Below are 19,197 nucleotides of genomic sequence, written 5' to 3'. Positions count from 1 at the left end.
GTACGCAGCTTCGACATATGCGACGTAGCCGCCAATTTTCCGACATCCCTTCATATAGTTGGCCCGAGAGGTCCTTCTTACCACAAATGACACACGAGCGTGGCGAATCAACTTCAATCGTCTCTCCGCCTAAGGCGATCTCGACAATGTGCGCGTCCTGATCTCTGGTGGAAGTCTTAGGAGAGGTGACTCAGTCGCATTACGTCGTGCACTACGCTGGGTCAGCCAGGATACTCTTAAGATGGTATCCCAGTTCCACGTGCTGCATGTACAACAACGAGGTGTGGCGGCGTCTCGCTCAAGTCGAGAAGCCCATTCCTTGGAAGCTTGACGTGGGCTGCTGTTGACGACTCGCCAGGAGCGTCTGTATCAGGACAGCAAAAGTCTTGAGCCAGCGTGTGTGGGCAACAAACCTGGCGCAGCCCAACTACTCGTCTGGTGCTGTCCCATATTCAATGTCGCCATAGCTGCTACGGCACCGCTCATTGTCTGAAGCCGATATGACAACGCGGTGGGGAGCTGGTGGAAGTTTGAGTGCAGAGTCTGCTCAAAGTGAGAATTTATGTAGGTATCGTCGTGGTGCAGACGCAAGGCTGAAAAGTCCCTGCGGCGGCATGTCCAACTCTACGTGACCGTTGGCGATCTACTGAACCTGTTGTCAAAGGCAGTGCAGGTGAATGGGTGTTGATTACATGTGCGTACAGGCAAGTGACCCTCAACAGCTTGGAAACCAGCAGCTAACCACAAGCTTTCGTTAGTTTGCAACACTGATGCGAGGTTTCCCTGTAGAGACGTACAGAATAAGCAAGACACAAGCTACCCGTTGGTCTAGAGTTGCAAAAGTCTCTCACAGCCATACGTATTCATCTCTCGACCCATCCGTTACGAATACATCCCCATGGTGTTGAACACGTGGACCAGACTTGATCGCCCCCACCGATATTTCGTAGATGCACAGAGCGCACAATCATACAAAGTTACCATTACCACGACCAGAGCCCACTGTCAACATCCTGTGCGCGCGAGTGCCTCCCGGCACCTCTTCGACACCCATCTCATCTCCGCTTCTTCTCCCAGCACATATGCGAACCCAAACAGTGACCCCAAGACCCTCACTAAACCTCCAGACAATCCAGCGACACAAGAATTTCGAAATCCAAACCCCTTGAACGCTAAACCGCAACCAAAAGAACATCTCCCTATAAAAGCCCTAGCTTCGTTCTTTACCTCCCTCCCTACCTCCTAATGACCCATCAACGCCCGCACCCTGATTTGACCATCTCCGTTGGAAACAAAACTACACACAACCTGTACGCAACGTATTCTATGAAAACCACATTCTTTATCTTCACCTTGTACCTACTATCCTACATCCCTTCCGCTCGCCCCTACTCTACCTCCCCCAAACAAACTTACACTAATCATCTATAACACTACCACTCTCATCCCTACTGCCCGTGCTACCAACACTCTCAAGCCCCACCCCGACCTCTACGTCTCCCCACAGACCCACGCGTCCATCACCTCTATCCACATGCACACACCAAGCACTCACAAATGGCGAACAAAGCCCACATGTACACATCACAGAATTCATATTGTCATCTGACCTAGTCCGCATGTACACTACTCGTCTCCCTTCCTTTCCTCTCCCTAAAAGGCAGGAAAACCCAAAACCCCGCCCAATGCCATGCCATGCCTCACCCCATCCATCGCAAGAGACACCTTTACGAACTATACAGTAAACACAAAGGGGACGTCCGAGACTAACGCCGGTGCAAAAAATTTGGCTCCGAGCACAAAAACAAAAACATGAAAAGGGGGAATATGTAAATCGTCATTGCGTAAGATGTATCTGAACTGAAAGTGTCGTGACGCCCGTATAAGACGAGGAAAACCATCACCGATTGCCAGCCTCAAGTTGGCCCGGTGTGGGCTGGGCGCTTGCGCTGTTGTCGGCATCGGCGCCACGGCCTCGGCCCCACCAACCGGGCATGCTGCCAGTGGGCACAACAGGTCGTCCAAGTCTTGCTCTCCAACTTGACATCGTCGGCCGAGGTTCGGAGACTGGCGCAGTGGCATCAGTGGTGGTAGGTGCGGTGCGGTCCTGACGTCTGGGCCGGTTGAACAAATCCATCATCGGCATTCCCGAATTTCCCTGCCGAGTGTTGCTGCCATTCTGTCGACCGGGACCGGAGATCGCAACAACACGCGACCGTGAGAACGGGTTACCCCGAGCATTCCACGTAGCTGGAGGAGTCGTAGGTGACCTGAGCCCGGTTGCATTCGAACGGCGGCCCGATGCAGTCTGTTCTTGAGTCTCTCCTTCGGGGCGAGGTTTGGGAACGTAGTAGTCGGCTTTGCAGAGTGGGCAGCAAGCACGACGGCTCGTAAGCCACGGGTCCACGCAGCTGGCGTGGAAAGCATGGCCACAAGTCAATCCCCTCACATCATCCTGGTCCTCGAGAGTATCCAAACAGATGGCACATGTGTCGCCAGGCTCCGTCAATAGTTCCGGCGCGGCTGCTGTTCGAATGGGGTCGTCATCGTCCGAATCCTCACCGTCGTGCTCGTGAGCTTGTGACGGCTTGCTTGGTTCGTAATGGCTAACAGCGGTTTCTGTCTGTACAAGCTCGGCATGCTTTTCGTCCACCTCTTTCTTCTCAGACCCGGTCTCCTTGTTTTCGCCTGCTGAAAGACTGGTGCGCGGTGACATAGTTTCCTTTTGTAAAGCCCCGCTCGTGGCAGCGTGACCCTCCTGTGCCTTGCTCAGTGAAGTGGCGGGCGATGGACTTGAAGCACCCTCCTGCATAGGAGCAACGACGCCGTCAACATCCTTGACACTGTTCGCTCGACTCTGAGGTGCAGTGGCGATACCGCCCGACGCTGGTAATCCTTGGTTTTCGCGGCTGGCCTTCCATTGCTTGTATTTTTGCAGCGGGAAGCGCTCGTTGACCTCATCCATAGTCATCAGCTTCTTTTCTCTTCTCCTCCTGTGCGGGCGCGGCATGGCCGTAAGATCAATTGGCTCGCCATCTGCAGCAGCCCGAGCGGCGCGGTTGCGTTGGTTGTAGCGGAAGCAGTACTTGACACCGACGATGATCCTGGGCCATGTCAGCCGACGCTCAGCAAGTCATTGACATCATGCAAGCATACCAAAGGTTAGTAAAGACCACACCGAAGCCGAGTGCGACGAAGAAGAGTAGAGGCGAGCTGGTCGGGCCACCACCACCTCCTCCACCTCCGCCGCCACTCGTCTGGGAGGGCACTGGTGTTGTTGCAGATGTGGTCGACATTGCTACTGGCAGCGTCTCATGTATGTACAACGACCGATACGCTGACGCTTCAATTAAGCAGGTCGCTTGCTGTTGCAGCTATTTACAGAGAAAATGTGGATTGTGAATGCACACAACAGGCCGTTGAGGGACCGGATGCGGATGGTCGCTCTGTGCGTCAACGAACCCGAGGTGAGGTCCAGGGGCGAATGCGCGACTTGAGCGTGCAGGCGAAAAGCGCGGGCTGCGATCGGCTTGGATGGCAGGCGGTGCTAAGGGTAGCGGTATCGTGGCTCGTGGCGAGCAGCTGGGCCGGGCTCGAGCGGGAGAGCGCCGGGACCGTCGGTTGTCGAGGGCGACGATGAACTTCAGCGATGGTGTCGGAGCGCTACGCTGGCCATGCCCTCCGGGTGTGGTGCAGACGGTCGGGGTCGATGTCGTGCCCTGTGTCTTGTCGAGGCTGGAGAGCGGAGAAGGACAAAGGACTCACGGGAGCGATGGCGTCGCAGAGCCGGGCACGGCGCCAAGCTCGATTGGGGAGCGGCTCGGGTGATCTCTGGATGACAATTCGCGCAGGCACTGCGGACGGCCTGCCGAGCACACGCAGTGGTGAAGTCAACGAATCGTGGCAACCATGGCTGTGCGAAGCAGTCTGGGCCTGCACTCGTCGTGGATGCCGGCTGCGTGCCTGCACTGCGGTCGGGCGGCGCCTTCCAGCTCGTGAAGTTGCGGCAGCCACGACCACTGATGGGGCGCCCCTTCCTGTGTCTCATCCCTGGACGCCGGCCTGTCTTGATCACATCCGCAAACCATACGAACGCGATCCGGAGCGTCGCACAGTGACATGTGCATGCGTCGCTTCCCCAGCTCGTCATCTCGCACACCACCTTGCGCAGGCAACAAATCATGCAGCGCAGACCTGGGCGACTCGGCGCGTGCTTTTCCGCTGTCTGCACCATCCGCTACCCCAGCGCTAAGAGCGACTAGCGCACGCTTGCTTGCGTTCACCACCCGCTTGACTTTTCCAGGCTCTGGTCCACGCTGCGTTGGCTGCCCACTTCGACATTCACCCCGATAGACGATCGCTCCCGCTTAGGGTGCCTTGCAGTAGCAGCTGACTTGAATTCCGGTTTTGCGGCACCACAGCAGGCCTCCGACAGCGAGTCCGCACACTTTGCAACCCTCTGCGAAACTCCGATTTCGCCAAATTGTCGTCTAACGTCATCTGTTTGCAACCGTCAGGAGCCCTGCAGAATCGTGCACAGCCCCAGTCATGGCCGAGTCCGACCCCAACCCAGTCGTGTTCTTCGATGTCACGCTAGGAGGTAGGCCATAGCAAATCCCAGGACGGGCCTATCGGTGCTATCCATTTCTCTTCTTCTGTTGCCGCGCTTTGCGTGGGGCATGGTGCTGGCGACTGGTAGCTAAGATGGGCAACAGGTGAGAAACTGGGTCGCATCAAGATGGAGTTGTTCAAGGATGTGGTTCCACGGACGGCGGAGAACTTTCGCCAATTCTGCACGGGAGAAACCAAGAACAACCGTGGCCAGCCACAAGGCTACAAAGGGTGCAAGTTCCATCGCGTGGTAAGTCAATACGAGCGCATGTAGTGGTTCTTGGCAGTTGATTGCAAGCCTACCAAAACCGTTTTGTTGTCAATGCGCATGAAAGCTTACCAAGTCAGATTAAAGGGTTCATGATCCAGGGTGGAGACTTCATCAACGGCAACGGAACTGGATCAAGAACAATCTATGGCACCGAGAAATTTGCCGATGAGAACTTCACCCTAAAGCACGATGGACCTGGGCTGCTCTCCATGGCTGTACGTTGCGCTTCATCCATCGCCATCGTTGACCATGCTGACTTCTCCAGAACTCTGGGCCCAACACCAACGGGTGCCAATTCTTCATCATCACCTCTCCTACCGGTACATCTCACCTAAACGGAAAGCATGTTGTCTTTGGCAGGGTCATAGATGGCATGGATGTTGTTACTAAGATTGAGAACACGCGTGTTACCCAGTCAGAGAACCGGCCGTTGCAGGACGTTGCGATTGCGCAGTGCGGAGAGATGTGAGCGTGGATGGCGCAGACTTGTCTTGCAATGAGTCTGACCACACTCTGGCTTGGTGCAACGATCGATCCGTCTAAATGACCCAGGAGGTGGAAGCATTACCGTGGACTAGGTACAGCACTATGTAGCACTTCGCCCACGACACCACAGTCATGGTCCGCAGAGGAAAAGCGCAAGGAGAAAAACCTGCGCGATGAACGAAAATGAAATACAGTCGAAGATCTGCTTGTATGGCTTCGTCACTGACCTTTTCGTCGGTTCTACTGGCAGAAAATGTGTACAAAGATGGAATGGTGAGCTCAGAGTGCTGCACTCGGGTCTGGTAAACGGAATTGTACACGGCCTAATAGCCTATCTTTATGAGTGCAGTCTAGAACTTATGGCGCTGGGTTTTCCACCCGATCACAACATTCCCTCGGTCGATTGATGTGGTGGACCCGTAGGCGACGCGGGTGCACGTGACACTTAAAAGCCCTGAGACCGGGGTTCCTGCACGGACCCTCGAAGAACCCACACTGGGCTCGCTCGCGTGGGTACTGACATCTTTTTCACGAAAGTCCTTCCCCACTTCAAGTCTGCGAGACGTACAAGCTAGCTTTCTCGATCTCGACCCGATTCGATGTAACCTGCGACTCTCACTTCACCCATCACCATGGTGTCGCTCGCCTCTACCAACCGAGCCCCCGGCGTCATCGCCCCCAGCGTCGGTAGCAGCCTCAAGCGCAAACTAGACTCGAGTCCCGACAGCAAGCAGCAGCTCGCCAGCCAAGCAAAGCGCCGCCGAGTGACTTTCGACCCCGAGATTGACATTCATATCCTCGCCGACCCGAACGAGAAGAGTCTGGAGCTTGTGGGTGAAGAGGTCAGCCGTGCTCTGGACAAGCATGCTGCCGGTGACGCGACCGGTTACGACGTGCTGCGAGGCTTGTTCTCCGCAAGACCCACGTCTTCGGATGCACCCTCCAGTGGGCTGCTGCAGAAATACGTTATCGCCCTCACAAACAATGTCTATCTCCTCAAGGAAAGCCGCGGCCTGGTACACGCGGTTCTCGACTGTCACTGGGTCGCACGGAACGAGCACTTTGTGCAGTCATATCGAAGGCTGCTGAGGTCTCTTCTGGACGTTGCTCCCCCGTTCACTTCCACCGTTCTCGGCATGCTGGTGAACATGTTTGTGGAGACGCCGTCGCCCAGGATGCGGCAGGAAGACGACCCCACCGTCGAGCGGGCACAGCTATTGAGTCGGGTGCACGACACTTTGAAATACATTGTCAAAGGCAGTCCGATGGCAAGCACATACCTCCAACCCGTCCTCGCCTCCACGTTCCCGTTCCCGACCGATACCTCGAAAGCACACACAGACTACATCAGCAACATATTGAAAGTTGCGGAGTACTGCCCTGAGCTCAAGGGCGCCATACTATCGCTTATCATGGATAAGCTCGTAAAGATTGATGTGCAGATCCAAGTCGATATGGAGGAGCTGGACGATGACCTGGAAGACCAGATTATCGAAGACTCGGTTCGTGAAGATCTCGACGACGACGACTACGATAGCGACAACGAGTCGGTATCGAGCGAGGAAAGCCTGGACGAAGAGGAGCGCCGCGTGAAGGAGATCAAAGAGTCGGTCACCAAGCTGGATAACATCATGTTTCTCATGTTCAAATACTACGACTCCATCTTCGAAAAGGGCAACCTCCAGCAAATCGATGAGACCTACCAAAGCCTCCTTTCGCAATTCTCCCGCATAATACTACCTACCTACCGCTCCCGACATACCCAATTCCTCCTCTTCCACTTCACCCAAATGAAGCACGACCTCATCGACCGCTTCGCCGGCTGCTGCTCGCAACTCGCCTTCGACCAGTCCCGCCCGCAAATTCTCCGCGTCGCCGCCGCCGCCTACCTCGCGTCCTTTATTGCACGCGGCGCACACGTCCCCGGCTCCACCGTCCGCGACGTCTTCGACCTCCTCGGCCACCACCTCGAGACCCTCCGCAAGCAGCACGAGCCCGCCTGCACGGGCCCAGACCTCCGCCGCTACGGCACCTACTACGCCATCGCCCAGGCGCTGCTCTATGCCTTCTGCTTCCGCTGGCGCGACCTCATCGTCACGCCTGACGGGCGGCCCCCCACTGATGCCGACATCGTCTACCACGAGGGCGACTTTCGCTGGTACGGCGGCGTCAAGGAGACTCTGTACAAATCCGTCTTCTCCAAGCTCAACCCACTCAAGATCTGCGCGCCCACCATCGTCCACCAGTTCGCCCGCATCGCGCACCACCTGCGCTTCATGTACGTGGCCTCGCTGCTCGAGACGAACAAGCGGATCCGGCTGTCCCGCGTGGTGGCGCTGGGCGCGCGCGAGACGGCGCTGACGATGAAGAAGGGCGAGGAGGGGTTCTTGCTCGATGCGTATTTTCCGTTTGATCCGTATGTGCTGCCGCGGAGTAAGCGGTGGGTCGAGGGGGACTATGTGAGCTGGAAGGCGATTCCGGGGATGGAGGTGCCGAAGGAAGATGATGACGAGGAGGATAGCGAGGAGGATGTGGAGGAAGAGGAGGGGGATGATGACGACGACGATGAGAGTACCCTGGATCTTCCCATTGTGCATGTGGAGGTGCAGGAGGAGGACCTTGATGACGGGACGGATGCGAGTTCGTCGTAGGCGGCTTTTCCTTCCCTTCCCTTTCCTTCCCTTCTCTTCTCAGTCCCTCGGCATCTGTTCTTTTGGGCATATTTAGCATTGCGAGGCGCTCTCGGGACATTCATCTACGGCATGGGCGCATCTCACACGGCGTCTACGATGCACGTTGGCGTTCTAGCCGCACATCACGGCGCTTACGAAACACGTTTAGGATATGACGGTATATGGGCATCTATCTGGACAATGCAAAAAAAAGGTTCATACAATCAGATCGAGACCATGTTCGCTTGCGGTGTGATTGGCATGAGCCGGCCTAAAGGTTCGGAAATGCAATGCAATGCAATGCCATGCCTTCAACGTGATCCATTTGCCCAAAGGCGTAGCTATCCACACCCACCGCACCATCCACTCGCTAAAAATACACAATGGAGTATATCTGCGTCCAAGGGCAAGCCACGCCCGGACGCCGTCAGCAATGCGCGCGGCAGCCTTTCCCGACTCCACTGCAAAGAATGTTCGCCTTGTAACGCCTTTCCGCCGCGATGGTCGTCGAGTCGCGGGGAAATCCAAATGCCCGTGTTGTATCGTGCCCAACGGCGAATCCAGATCCGCGGATCCAAGCCAGTCCGATTCCATCCCACCCGAGCAAGCCCTCTCCCTCTCCACCATGTTTAGCCCCATCCATGGCAACTTCTTCGTTTCCATGTCCATCCCATTCCATCCCACCTAGCCGCTATCCTCAATAGCACCCGGCAGATCCGCGCCGCAAACCTCAAAAAGACCCAACTCACCCGAGGTACCCGTCTACTTCCCTACCCGAATGGTACTCGTCCCCTCCATCCCCACCTCCTCACTCAACCCCTCCAGCGGCCTTACATCCTCCAACCGCATCGCCTTCAACAAATCCCTACTCGCCCTCAACCCATCCCGCAACTCCAGACTACTCTTCCACAGCGCATTCTGCAGTAATGTCGGATCGCCTTGGACACCGAGCAGCGCCTCAGCAGGTGGCCCGCGGGGCACAGGAAAATCAACGAGAGGCTTCCCGTTGGGCCCGACGGAGACGCGGATGGGGCGCGGGATATCGTCGACGGTGGCATCGGTGGCGTAGCCATCCTCCGCGTCGGAGGAGGTGGGTTGCTCGTCGCGGGAGTCGGTGCGGCGCGAAGAGCGCGGGTATAGAGTGCGGGCGAGGGTGAGTTTCTCGAGGGCGTCCCAGGCTTCGTCGATGTCTTCGTCGTCGGCAGATTCGTCGGTGATGACGCTGAGAGGGGGCGAGTCGTCACTACCGAGCCCGTGGTGGTAGGCTGCGGTGTGCGACCAGCCGAAATCGAGCTGCTGGGAGCGCTGTGCGGCGCGGTGGTAGGCCGAGGGGACATTGTGGGGTGGAGGTTTAAGCTGGGTTTGCATTTGCGAGACTGAGGAGAGGCCGCGGGCGTGCAGGCCTGGGTGGTGCGGGTCGACTGTTGTTGGAAGGCCTTGCTCGTCTAGAGTCTGGGGTGTAAGTAGGCCAGGGATGGCGTGATTAGGCTCTGACTGTGACTTTGTGTGGTACGAAGTGCGGTTGCTGTTTTCAGTGAGCTGGACCTGGTCTTCGAGGTTGAACGGGTTATCGTTCATCTGTTCCGTCGCAGCTGAGTACGTAGTGGTGGATTCCGACCCAGCCGTACCGGGGCGATAGTCGTCAATCATTGCCATATCTAGATCGATCATAGAGGTGCGCAGCGGTGACTCCGGCGCAGATTCGACCCGTGGGTAATCATCGAACGTCCCTATTGGGGCTGTTGTAGCGTGCTTCAGGGTGGGTCGGAAGTTCGACTCCAGTGTCGGTGAGGATGCAAACGGCTGTGGATAGTCAGGTTCGTGCTCCTCCAGCCCACCCATAGGGAACTTGAAGTCGCGCGTCTTGCGATTGTTCAGTGGTGGCAGCTCATCGGATGTCGATGGAAACTTCCAGTCCTTAGTGGCTCGCCGTGAGTTGCGCTGATTTTGATAGTTCGCCTCTGCCATAGCTGCATCGAAAGTCCATTCTCTCGTGGCGCGATTTGGCTTTGGCGGCGGCATCGCGGGGAACTTGAAGTCGCGTGTCTGTCTGTTTGGTGGGGGCATAGGCTCTTCCGCCATGGGAAACTTCCAATCTTGCGTCCGGCGATTTGGCTGCTCAGGCATTGGTGGGAACTTCCAATCTTGAGTCCGCCTGTTGTTGTCTTCATTCGCAGTAGGGAACTTCCAATCTCGTGTTGCGCGTTTCGTCAATTGGTCATCCTGATCAAAGCGATCCCGTTCTTCATCTTCCAACTCCATCTCACGCAATAGGTTCTTTATCCTGTTTGCCTTCACGGTCGGCACTTCGCCCAGGTCAATGCTGGGCGCATCAGCAGCCATGGGTGGGTCAAAGTCTCCTATGTCGATGATTGTCTCTCGATTCGGCGCACCAGGATTGAAATCGCGAAGAAGGAGATCTGAATGAGGCCGACCGTTGTCAGCCTGGTCGACGCCGCTGTAGCGGTATGGTGACTTGTCCATGTCAAATAACCGGTTCAGTCGCTCTTCTCCTTTCTTTATCTGTTGTTCACGGAAGGTGGCCTGGAGCTTCGCGAAACGATCGTCGTCATCAATCGGCATGTTGATCCCAGTAAAGCTCTGGCCCGGTGCTGCTGAGAAAGGATCAAGGAACGCTCTCGACAAACGGTCTCCGAACTCGTCTGAGGTGCTAAACGTCCAGTCATCGTCTTCGTCTTCTTCCGGAGCGAGAGGATCAGGCGCTTGAGCACCTCCCGCATAGAATAACGAGGCTCGAGCGCCGCCTTCGTGTTCCCATTTGTAGTAGTCTTCCACAAGTTTGACCAGAATGACAGTGGGAAACATCTTCGTCGAATCGACAATAAAGGGATGTTCCAAAATATCGTCGGCCGTAGGTCGATCCTCAGGATTTGGCTGCAAGATGAAGGATACGAACTCTTTCAAGGCGTCTGAATGTCTCTCGCCTTCCAGAACAGGGACTCCGGTCTCCGGTAAGTCCCACTGGACGGTTCTGTGAAACGGCGGGAAACCGGTCGCCATCTCGTAGATCGTGCATCCATATGCCCAGATATCAACCTCGGACCCATATAAAATGTCGTTGGGTCTAATTCTGCTCTGCGGGTGCGCGTCTTTAATCCACTCGTTCTGGAGTTCAGGTGCCATCCAATATGGCGTGCCAACAATGGTCGATCGCTTTGAGCTCTCAGGCTCAAGCTGCCCAGATACACCGAAATCGCACAATTGCACCCGGCCGTCCTCGAGGATCAATATGTTGTTACACTTTAAATCTCTGTGCAACACGCCAGCCTCGTGTACGTATTTTAGTCCTAACGCTAGCTCGCGCGCGATCGGTATTATGAACTTTTCTGGTAGTCCTGGCCCTGGATCTCTAAGATTCATGGTAGGCTTCATAAGAGTGTTGACACTGCCACCGCTAGCATATTCGCTGACAATCCAGAGTTCGTTGTGAACGGACCGAGCTTCTTCGATGATGTTCACATATGGCCGTGCCTTGCTATCTCGCAGCTGCTGGAGGATGTTGATCTCTTTGAGTGTCTCAGAAAGGTTCTTGGTGGTCATCTCTTCGTAATCGACAGAGTCAATGTCAATGATCTTGATGGCAACCAGTCCATCATTATTGCGGTTTTTGCTGCGTCTTGTCAGCGCTGTTGCAGAAGATACTGCCTGCACTCTACACACCCCTTGAACACACGGCCGTATGCGCCCTTGCCAATCAATTCATAGAAATCGTACGGCGGCGGTTCATCACCGCTGCGCTTGGCTCGCTCAGCCACGATGTTTTCCATCTCCTTCGCTTGCTGAATCGCCCGAAACTTGGTGCCGGCGCCAGCCGGCTGCACCGACAAACGGGTGGGGTCCATGGTGGGTTCTTCCTGACAATTGTCGCAGCGCAATTGCGGTATCGACTTGATAGCTTGCTCAAGCTGTAGTTCAAGAGGCGACTCGGGTATGCCGTGGAGTGGGCTGTCCGGTTTGCTCCTGCCTGGACTCGAGGTCGCTGTGGCGAGGATGGACGGCGGCGGGGAGACTTCTCCGAGTGGTGTACTGGGGGAGGATACAACAATTGGGAATCGTGCGTCTACAACTGGTCGTGATATCTGAGCTTTGTCGATAGACCGGCGCGGGGTCTTCTTGATTCCTATGCGACTGGTTAATTCCGTAAATGATAAACCCCGCTTGCTGCGGGTGAGCTCGAGCGCATCTGTAGTCGCATCCGCGGGCGAGAGCGTAAACGATGAGGATGCATTGGAGCGCAAATCCTCATAAATTCCTGAAAGGTCGCCAATCGAGGTCTTCGATCGCTTGAGGCGCATCGAAGCCATACGTGGTCGTGGTGGTGTCGCGCGTTGTTACGGCATCCTCGAGCCTTGCGCGGGGGCGGGGTATTGACAGAAAACAGAACCAACTTACAGATTGCTCGGTGAAGCGGTCTCTAGCTCGCTCTCGAGTGAAGGGCGCTCATGTTGCCTGGGTGAAGCCGAATCGGCGAGCTGGCACTTCCGTTGGCGGGCGCAGTCCGCACTCGCACTCGGCCCGCGAATGTCGTACAGAGAGGAAAGGATAAAACAGCGCGCTCAGCAACTGCAAGAAGTAAGGTCGTGTATAGTCGTCGTCGACGCGCAAGACAGTATTCGCAGAACGATGTCGGTGTTGCGAGAAGCCATGCAGGGTCTCGCCGTCTGAAGTGGAGTCGGATTTCTCCGCTGCTAATGCAACCTTATTTCATGCGGTTAGACACGCAGTTCCTCTCCGCACCAGCCACCAGGTTCGGTTCCCTGACATCATAGCGCCACATCGCAATGGCTCTCAAAGTTGGATATGCTGGGGCTGCAAAATAGTAAAGACCACCCATCGCAAACATGCCTCCCAAGCAAGCACCCAAGACAGGCCCAAAGGCAGTCTCCAAGCCAAGCGGACTCCCCAAAGCGAACATCAAGCCGCTCCCCAAAGCCGCGCCGAAGACGCCGCAGCAGGCGCTCAAGAAAGCTGGAGCTGGGCCACCGGCGAAGAAGCCGCTGCCCAAGGCCAACCCGCAGGGTCAAACGAAGAAGGCTTTGCCAAAAGCCAATCCGCAGGTTGCAAAGAAGCAGCCGCCTCAACAGCAGAGTTGGCTCGGGAAGATAGGAAGCCAGGCTGCGTCCGGCATCGGTAACTTCACAGGAGCTATTGTGTCCGCAGCCGGCAATGGCGTGGCAGGCGCAGGTAGGGGCGCGGGCTCGAGGTAAGGCTCGTACACACCCGTGTATGATTCTTTGTGCTGATAGCGCGATAGTGTCGCAAATGCGTCCCGCACCTGGGGCGATGCCATTCGCGAGTACGGCAACTCGATCAAGGACGTCACAGGCGCCTCAGGACCGCGCGCCAGCTCAGCGAAGAACCCGCTCGGGCTGTCGAGCACGCCAGAGGGCGCAAAGTCCATCATGGGCTCGCGGCCCGCCATCACAGGCGTGTCAAAAGGCTCAGGAAGCAATCCTCTTGGGCTATGAGACGAGCAATGTTGTTTTGTCATGTTATGAGGTATGAATAAAGCGGATTGGTATCTATTATACAGTACAGGAGTAAGGTTGGGTATCTTCAGAAATCTTGTACAAGTAGTCTATGTCCGATTTGAAAAACAATGAAACGTCCCGGACTCATGATGGAGATTCCTATGCGTCCCTTGCCCAGTACGCCGAAGCAATGCAATGCGAATGTGGAAGTAGCGTGGATATAGGTGCCTGGAGCATTGCGTGAGTGATGACGACGGGTCGATTAGACGACCTGGAAGGCGTCCATGTCACCTGTCGCCATTTCTGGAACCCCAACCTCTTCCTTGGCCTGGCTTATCATAGCCTCTATCGTCTCTGGAGAATGCGTACGTTTCAAAACAACGCGAATGAATTCCGAGAGGATATTCAGGGGTAGACCGTCTTTTCCACTCTTGGTCAGAGCGTAGTCATCGGACGCGGAGTTCATCTTCTCCAATCGGCGCTCTAAAAGGATGTAGTATACACGCCCCATTTTCTCTAAATTGTTCTTGTGATGGCCATGATGTTGGAAGGTCGATCGTTGAACAGGTCCCTTCTTGCGCATATCAACCCAAGCGGCGTGACGCTGGAGTATCGCCGCGGACTTGTCGGACGGGAGGATGTCGAACTTCTGGTGGAGGATATGCAATCCGACAAGTGAACCAACGATATCGTTCGTGTAGCTGAAGCAGTGCATCATCAGGCTCGTCAGCGCCCCATGCTCCGTTGCAGCTAAACCAATGAGAAATCGCTCCGCGTCAGGCCTAGCTCGACACCGTTCCCACCACTGGACAGTCTCGGCCAACAGTTCACGAGGTCGCGGGAGGTTCGGATCATCGCGAGCAGCCTGGTCTCCAAGCGCCAGTCGAAGCGTCTTCCAGAGGCATCTAATGCTCGATCCATCGGGGAAGACACCGGGTGTACCCGCTGGTACATCTGTGAACGTTTTGTAGATCTTCCAGGCCTCGCTGTACTTCCCTTGGCGGCACTTGTTGTCCATGAGGATATTCATGAGCGCTGCGTTTGGTTGAAAACCCCCCTCTTTCAATTGCCTTGCAAGATAATCCACGTGCTCCCACTGCTCTTTGTCTCCATGATGCTTCATCATGATCGCGAAAGTGGTCACGTTGGCTCTGGGAACATGTCTCAGCTGGTCATTCATGACCTCGTCGTCTGGCACAAGCTGTTTCCTTTCGTCGACCCACTGTGAGATCATCTCGGCAGCCGACACATCCGGCAATTTCTCCACGGAAACTTTCCGAGCTTCTTCAATCATTCGCCAACCGATGTTTTCTGCTTTCGAGGCGTACGGATTTTGCTCGGGCTGCACCACTTTAGTCCGCATGAGGGCTTTCAGCAAGAGGTTGAAGTGGATTGTCTGGGGCTGAGAGTTGCGGCGGAACATCATTTCCAGAATTTGACCTGCAGCTTCCGGGGCATTTCTGACCACAGCTGATCTCATCCAATGAGCGAAAACGTGCGGGTGATATGCTGATGGCAAGCTCTTGACCGCTTGCAACCCGATGGTGGTCATTTTCGAAATGTCCGTAGCTAACCGGTAGAGCATGTGCAATCTCGACAAAACGCTCTTGACGTCCGTAAGATCATCCGATCCAGCGAGATGCCCCTCCTTGATCATGTCGCGAAACACAAGCTTAGCATAATACAAGTGGCGAGCTTCCAAGAAGCCTACAAAACAAGCATCGTAATCTTCGAGCGTCAACTTGTCGCCCATGCTCTCCTTCAACTTCTTGTATATGCCGTTGGCCAGATCGTGATGCTGAACTGAGGGGGAGGAAGTGTGGGCGCGGAATACAGTCTTCATGATACTGGGGCTCCACGACGGATGCAGCTCAAACAACTCCTGCATGATCTCGCGCGCGCGATCAGGGTGTCCGGAAAGCGCATGTAATCTGGCACCTAGCTCGAGGTGTTCAGGTTTGTGGTCGTGCCGTGGGAGGCCATTGGAACCTTCGTAGTCTTCACTCCATTCTTTTAAAGCCTGTTCTTCTTGTCCGCCCGCAAAGAGCTTGTCCAGGTATCTTATTCGACGTCCAGCTGACTCATAATTATCACAGGTGGCCATATCCATCTCTAGTATTTCTAGGCGACGGGAGCCAATCGGTGAGATTGTGCACCCCTTTTGTATTCTCCAAAGTATGTCCCAAGCCCTGTGCGGAATCGCATGGATCATTTCCGGGTTACGTTGTGTTAATCGACGGTACGTCTTCCAAATCATCAAATGAAGCCCCGGGCGATTTGATTCTATGTCTGCCAGTCGCAAGAGGTCATTGAGTTTTGCTATGTCGGCACGGTCCTCGTCTGTATGCATGTCGCCTTTCAAGAGCACCGCAATCCCTTGCGACTCGAGTCGGTGTGCGCGCTCGACTCTGAGCAATTTATGTCGCGAACCATCCCGCGGGTCGGCGAGGATCGTTGGCTGAGGCGTGTGCCGTGTGGGATCCCATGTCTTTACGTACGAGGCTATCGGCCTGGGTAACGTGGTCACGGAGCGGGTATGCGAAGGTTGAAAAGGACGGAGGAGACGGCTTATGCTTCGCAAAGGCAGCAGCATGGAGGATGGCGGTCGTAATGCGGTCGCTGCGGATCTTCCCCTCGTCCGAGTAGGAAGTCCATCGGAGTAGAAGGATTATTGAAGAATGTACATGAACGTCGACGATGAAGGCAAAAGTTAGTTCGCATTGTCGCGTCTTCTCCTAAAATGCTGACCAGCCAATCGGCGACGATCATCTCCGCGCCCGTTTCACGTGATCTTATCGATAACTGGAAGAGGGACTGACTGATCCTCACCTCATACTGTAATCTACGTATGGTTTCGAGCTCCTCACCATTTCCGATCCCCTCCTGCACTGCAAAAAGAAGCAGTTCTACCCGATCACAGTGGTTGACACAAAAGATAGGAATCTAGCCTGCGCACCTCATCCTGTGTCAACTCACTCTATGAGAACCTCTGTAAACATATAGTGTGATAATCACGCGTGGATGTTAGGGTTTTAAGATTTCCATTCTTGCTGTCGGCCACTGTGGTCGGTGGCGAGAAGGTGCTGCTCACTAAAATGGATAGCGGAACGCTTGCCGATTCTGGATGCGGATGGATGAATTATACGCCTAATCACGAACGCGCTCACGGTACTCGCCCACTCTCCGGCTTTGCATCCAATCCTTGGGCGAAATCTATCTGGGAACTATGCGGGCTTCAGCAAGAACGTTTCTTTCGTGTCGTCGTACAGAGCGGATTCATATCCTGCTGATCCATTTTGGATAACATCTTGCGCTTTGATGGCGCGAGATATAGCATCCGCGACGAAAACCTGGATTGCCCGATGCCTCAAGCCCGGAACGGACCTGGTCCATACGCTACCAGTGGAGCTCTTGCACTTATATCCCCCCGAACGGTGCCAAACGAAGATGTCTTATGCATCGGTTGAAGGCAATTGTCGCGTACATTACCATCTTCTCTCTCGACACAACTCTCTAGCACGTATTCATGCACAGCCTGAGTACCTTGCATATATGCTCTAGCTCTTGCAGACAACTCTAAAATCCCATTGGCGGGCTAAACAAGGAATGACATGTAGTTGGCGAAACAGATTGCTCTAATTACCGATCCGGGAATCTCCAGCTTTACAAACCTCGCTTCCTTGCCTTGACAGCGTCGTCAGTGCGCCACTTTGGTGCGTGGTCGATATATTGTGGATCGATTTAGCCGCAGTCCAGAACCCTCGTTCCGCATACATCGATCTTCCGAACAAGATCTTTGAGCGTTGCCATGAGATTTACAGCTAAGCTTTTTTCCCCCGCATGCTTCCATCTGCCGAATATGCAAGCTAGCTTGGGGCCCGTCGGAAGATTCACAATCAGAACGTGGTTACCTCCATACATGTAAACCGACAATGTGTGGAACGCTCACAGCGCTTTGCCTCACCTCTATACCACGTGCTATTCGCTCAAAGAGCCTAACGCAATTTTTTGATGGCGTGCTGAGGCTACACTGTCGGCGCAATTTAGAGTGCCCTCGAGGTTCGATTCAAGACCCGGGTGTGACCAAGTTTTCATTGTATATACAAGTCCCATGCATGGTTGGCTCGGTTACGCACATGCAATCTTCAAGCAAATATGGGGAAGGGCCAGTGTCACACAGATCGCAACATTCGCAGACGGCTAATCTGAAGGCATTGCGCTTTTGTCGAGAATATACGTAAACCAGAACATTGGCCAACCACATCGGGAGCGCACGGAACTTTATATGCTTGGAATGCCGGTTCTAGAAGACCAGCTCCTGCATCTGACCTTCGCCGTATGGCTTCTAGGCCTGTCCCTTGTACAGGCTTTCTTTTACTTCTAGGGACGTGACAAAAAGTTTGGATTGTCCTTCACGTTTTCCACACAGAAAGGGGCCTTTCTTCAAGATGCTCGCCTCACTGTTATGGGCGGCTCTCTTCGTTGTTCCTTCGTGGGCGCAAAGCCAATTCGTCAAGGGTCAAAAATGGCAGATAATCCTCACAGGCGTGCCAGATGTCTCAAAATCGCCACTTCCGCCCACCGATGCTCCCGTATGGGACATTGATCTGTTCGACAGCGACGCCGCCACCATCACAGCCCTAAAAGCAACAGGAAAGATTGTGATATGTTACTTCAGCGCTGGAACAGTGGAGGACTGGCGGTCAGATGCGAAGGAGTTCCCGGCCGGGGATGTTGGAAAGGTGCTTCCTCAATGGCCGAACGAGAAGTGGATCCGAACTGGAAGCACCAAAGTCAGAGACATAATGGCAAAGCGCATCAAGCTAGCTGGAGACAAAGGCTGCGACGCTATAGACCCAGACAACATAGGTATGTGTCCTCTTCCCCCGTTTTGAAGTCGGTACCCCAGGATACAAGAGTGCTAATCTGTGCATTAGACGGTTACGTGAGTAAATGACACCCCTTGACGGGTCCTTCACCCATATCATCTTTGCACAATCGCGCAATCTGCAACGGCAAGCCCTCTCCGAAGCCCAACTAACCGACCCCCAGCAAAACGACAACGGCCTGAACCTCCAATCCGCCGACGCAATCTCCTACATTCAATGGATGGCCACCGAAGCCGCCAAGTACTCCATGGAAATCGGCCTCAAAAACGCCCTCGATATCGTCGACACCCTCACCCCCACCGTCTCCTTCGCCGTCAACGAGCAATGCGCCCAGCTCTCCGAATGCGACCGCTACGCCTCATTCCTCGCCTCGGGCAAGCCCGTCTTCCATATCGAATACCCGACCCCGCTGAACGCCGCCGCTGCGAAGGGGGTCAGCTGCACGGGCCCGGGGACCGCGGGGATGAGCTCGATATTGAAGAATCTGGCGCTGGACGGGCCCGCGGTATATTGCGATGGGAGTGTGGTAGATACGCCGACGAAGGGGGGCACGAGTCCGCCGCGGCCGACGCCGACGTTTACACCAAGGCCGACGACGACGAGGCCGCCGACGACGAGACCGACGACGACGACGAGAGTAACGACGACGAGACCGAGTACTACGCCAGCGCCGCCGACGACGGTACGCACGACGAGTGCGCGACCGCCGCCTACGAGTACGCCTGGCCCCGGGAACGGGTGCAGGTCGAAGCACTGGGACCAGTGCGGGGGGAACG

The 19,197-nt window shown here is 55.2% G+C and overlaps 7 protein-coding genes across 7 annotated transcripts; 4 read left to right on the top strand and 3 right to left on the bottom strand.

The window, feature by feature from the left end:
- Positions 1-1,900: 1,900 nt before the first annotated feature.
- On the bottom strand, positions 1,901-3,266 carry CC84DRAFT_1050737 (uncharacterized protein; the record flags this gene model as incomplete). The annotated part of the gene is made up of 2 exons (XM_018173471.2): positions 1,901-3,104; positions 3,157-3,266. Coding segments are annotated over 2 exons (1,314 nt in total), but the record flags the coding sequence as incomplete, so codon positions are not given.
- A 1,056-nt stretch (positions 3,267-4,322) lies between these two features.
- On the top strand, positions 4,323-5,627 carry CC84DRAFT_1169703 (peptidyl-prolyl cis-trans isomerase H). The gene is made up of 4 exons (XM_018179730.1): positions 4,323-4,600; positions 4,716-4,861; positions 4,960-5,097; positions 5,148-5,627. Exons 1-4 carry the CDS (start codon positions 4,549-4,551, stop codon positions 5,349-5,351), a joined length of 540 nt encoding a protein of 179 aa, XP_018029342.1. The 5' UTR covers positions 4,323-4,548; the 3' UTR covers positions 5,352-5,627.
- Positions 5,628-5,907: 280 nt separating this feature from the next.
- On the top strand, positions 5,908-8,247 carry CC84DRAFT_1169701 (RNA polymerase I-specific transcription initiation factor RRN3). The gene has a single exon (XM_018179729.1). The coding sequence runs from the start codon at positions 6,001-6,003 to the stop codon at positions 8,017-8,019; it is 2,019 nt and encodes a 672-aa protein (XP_018029341.1). The 5' UTR covers positions 5,908-6,000; the 3' UTR covers positions 8,020-8,247.
- Positions 8,248-8,802: 555 nt separating this feature from the next.
- Positions 8,803-11,903, bottom strand: CC84DRAFT_1105209 (kinase-like protein; the record flags this gene model as incomplete). Its single annotated transcript, XM_018175088.1, has 2 exons — positions 8,803-11,671; positions 11,722-11,903. The coding sequence occupies 2 exons, from the start codon at positions 11,901-11,903 to the stop codon at positions 8,803-8,805; spliced, it is 3,051 nt and encodes a 1,016-aa protein (XP_018029340.1).
- A 907-nt stretch (positions 11,904-12,810) lies between these two features.
- CC84DRAFT_1169700 (uncharacterized protein) lies at positions 12,811-13,691 on the top strand. Its single transcript, XM_018179728.1, has 2 exons — positions 12,811-13,264; positions 13,316-13,691. Exons 1-2 carry the CDS (start codon positions 12,903-12,905, stop codon positions 13,527-13,529), a joined length of 576 nt encoding a protein of 191 aa, XP_018029339.1. The 5' UTR covers positions 12,811-12,902; the 3' UTR covers positions 13,530-13,691.
- A 103-nt stretch (positions 13,692-13,794) lies between these two features.
- CC84DRAFT_1157823 (uncharacterized protein) lies at positions 13,795-15,636 on the bottom strand (the record flags this gene model as incomplete). Its single annotated transcript, XM_018177031.1, has 1 exon — positions 13,795-15,636. The coding sequence occupies one exon, from the start codon at positions 15,634-15,636 to the stop codon at positions 13,795-13,797; it is 1,842 nt and encodes a 613-aa protein (XP_018029338.1).
- A 2,335-nt stretch (positions 15,637-17,971) lies between these two features.
- On the top strand, positions 17,972-18,992 carry CC84DRAFT_1050358 (endo alpha-1,4 polygalactosaminidase precursor; the record flags this gene model as incomplete). Its single annotated transcript, XM_018173464.1, has 2 exons — positions 17,972-18,401; positions 18,553-18,992. Coding segments are annotated over 2 exons (870 nt in total), but the record flags the coding sequence as incomplete, so codon positions are not given.
- Positions 18,993-19,197: the final 205 nt, after the last annotated feature.

Source organism: Paraphaeosphaeria sporulosa (assembly GCF_001642045.1).
Source record: "Paraphaeosphaeria sporulosa strain AP3s5-JAC2a unplaced genomic scaffold CC84scaffold_16, whole genome shotgun sequence".
NCBI lineage: Eukaryota > Fungi > Ascomycota > Dothideomycetes > Pleosporales > Didymosphaeriaceae > Paraphaeosphaeria > Paraphaeosphaeria sporulosa.
Note: the sequence above shows the minus strand (reverse complement) of the source record. Positions and strands in the feature narration are given on the sequence as shown.

What these genes read in the sequence shown, in the direction of transcription:
- CC84DRAFT_1169703 (XM_018179730.1), top strand. Translation starts at nt 4,549, where the DNA reads ATGGCCGAGTCCGACCCCAACCCAGTCGTGTTCTTCGATGTCACGCTA. An exon ending in CTTCGATGTCACGCTAGGAG is followed by an intron (nt 4,601 to 4,715) that starts GTAGGCCATAGC and finishes GATGGGCAACAG; the next exon opens with GTGAGAAACTGGGTCGCATC. An exon ending in GGTGCAAGTTCCATCGCGTG is followed by an intron (nt 4,862 to 4,959) that starts GTAAGTCAATAC and finishes TTACCAAGTCAG; the next exon opens with ATTAAAGGGTTCATGATCCA.
- CC84DRAFT_1169701 (XM_018179729.1), top strand. Translation starts at nt 6,001, where the DNA reads ATGGTGTCGCTCGCCTCTACCAACCGAGCCCCCGGCGTCATCGCCCCC.
- CC84DRAFT_1169700 (XM_018179728.1), top strand. Translation starts at nt 12,903, where the DNA reads ATGCCTCCCAAGCAAGCACCCAAGACAGGCCCAAAGGCAGTCTCCAAG. An exon ending in GGTAGGGGCGCGGGCTCGAG is followed by an intron (nt 13,265 to 13,315) that starts GTAAGGCTCGTA and finishes ATAGCGCGATAG; the next exon opens with TGTCGCAAATGCGTCCCGCA.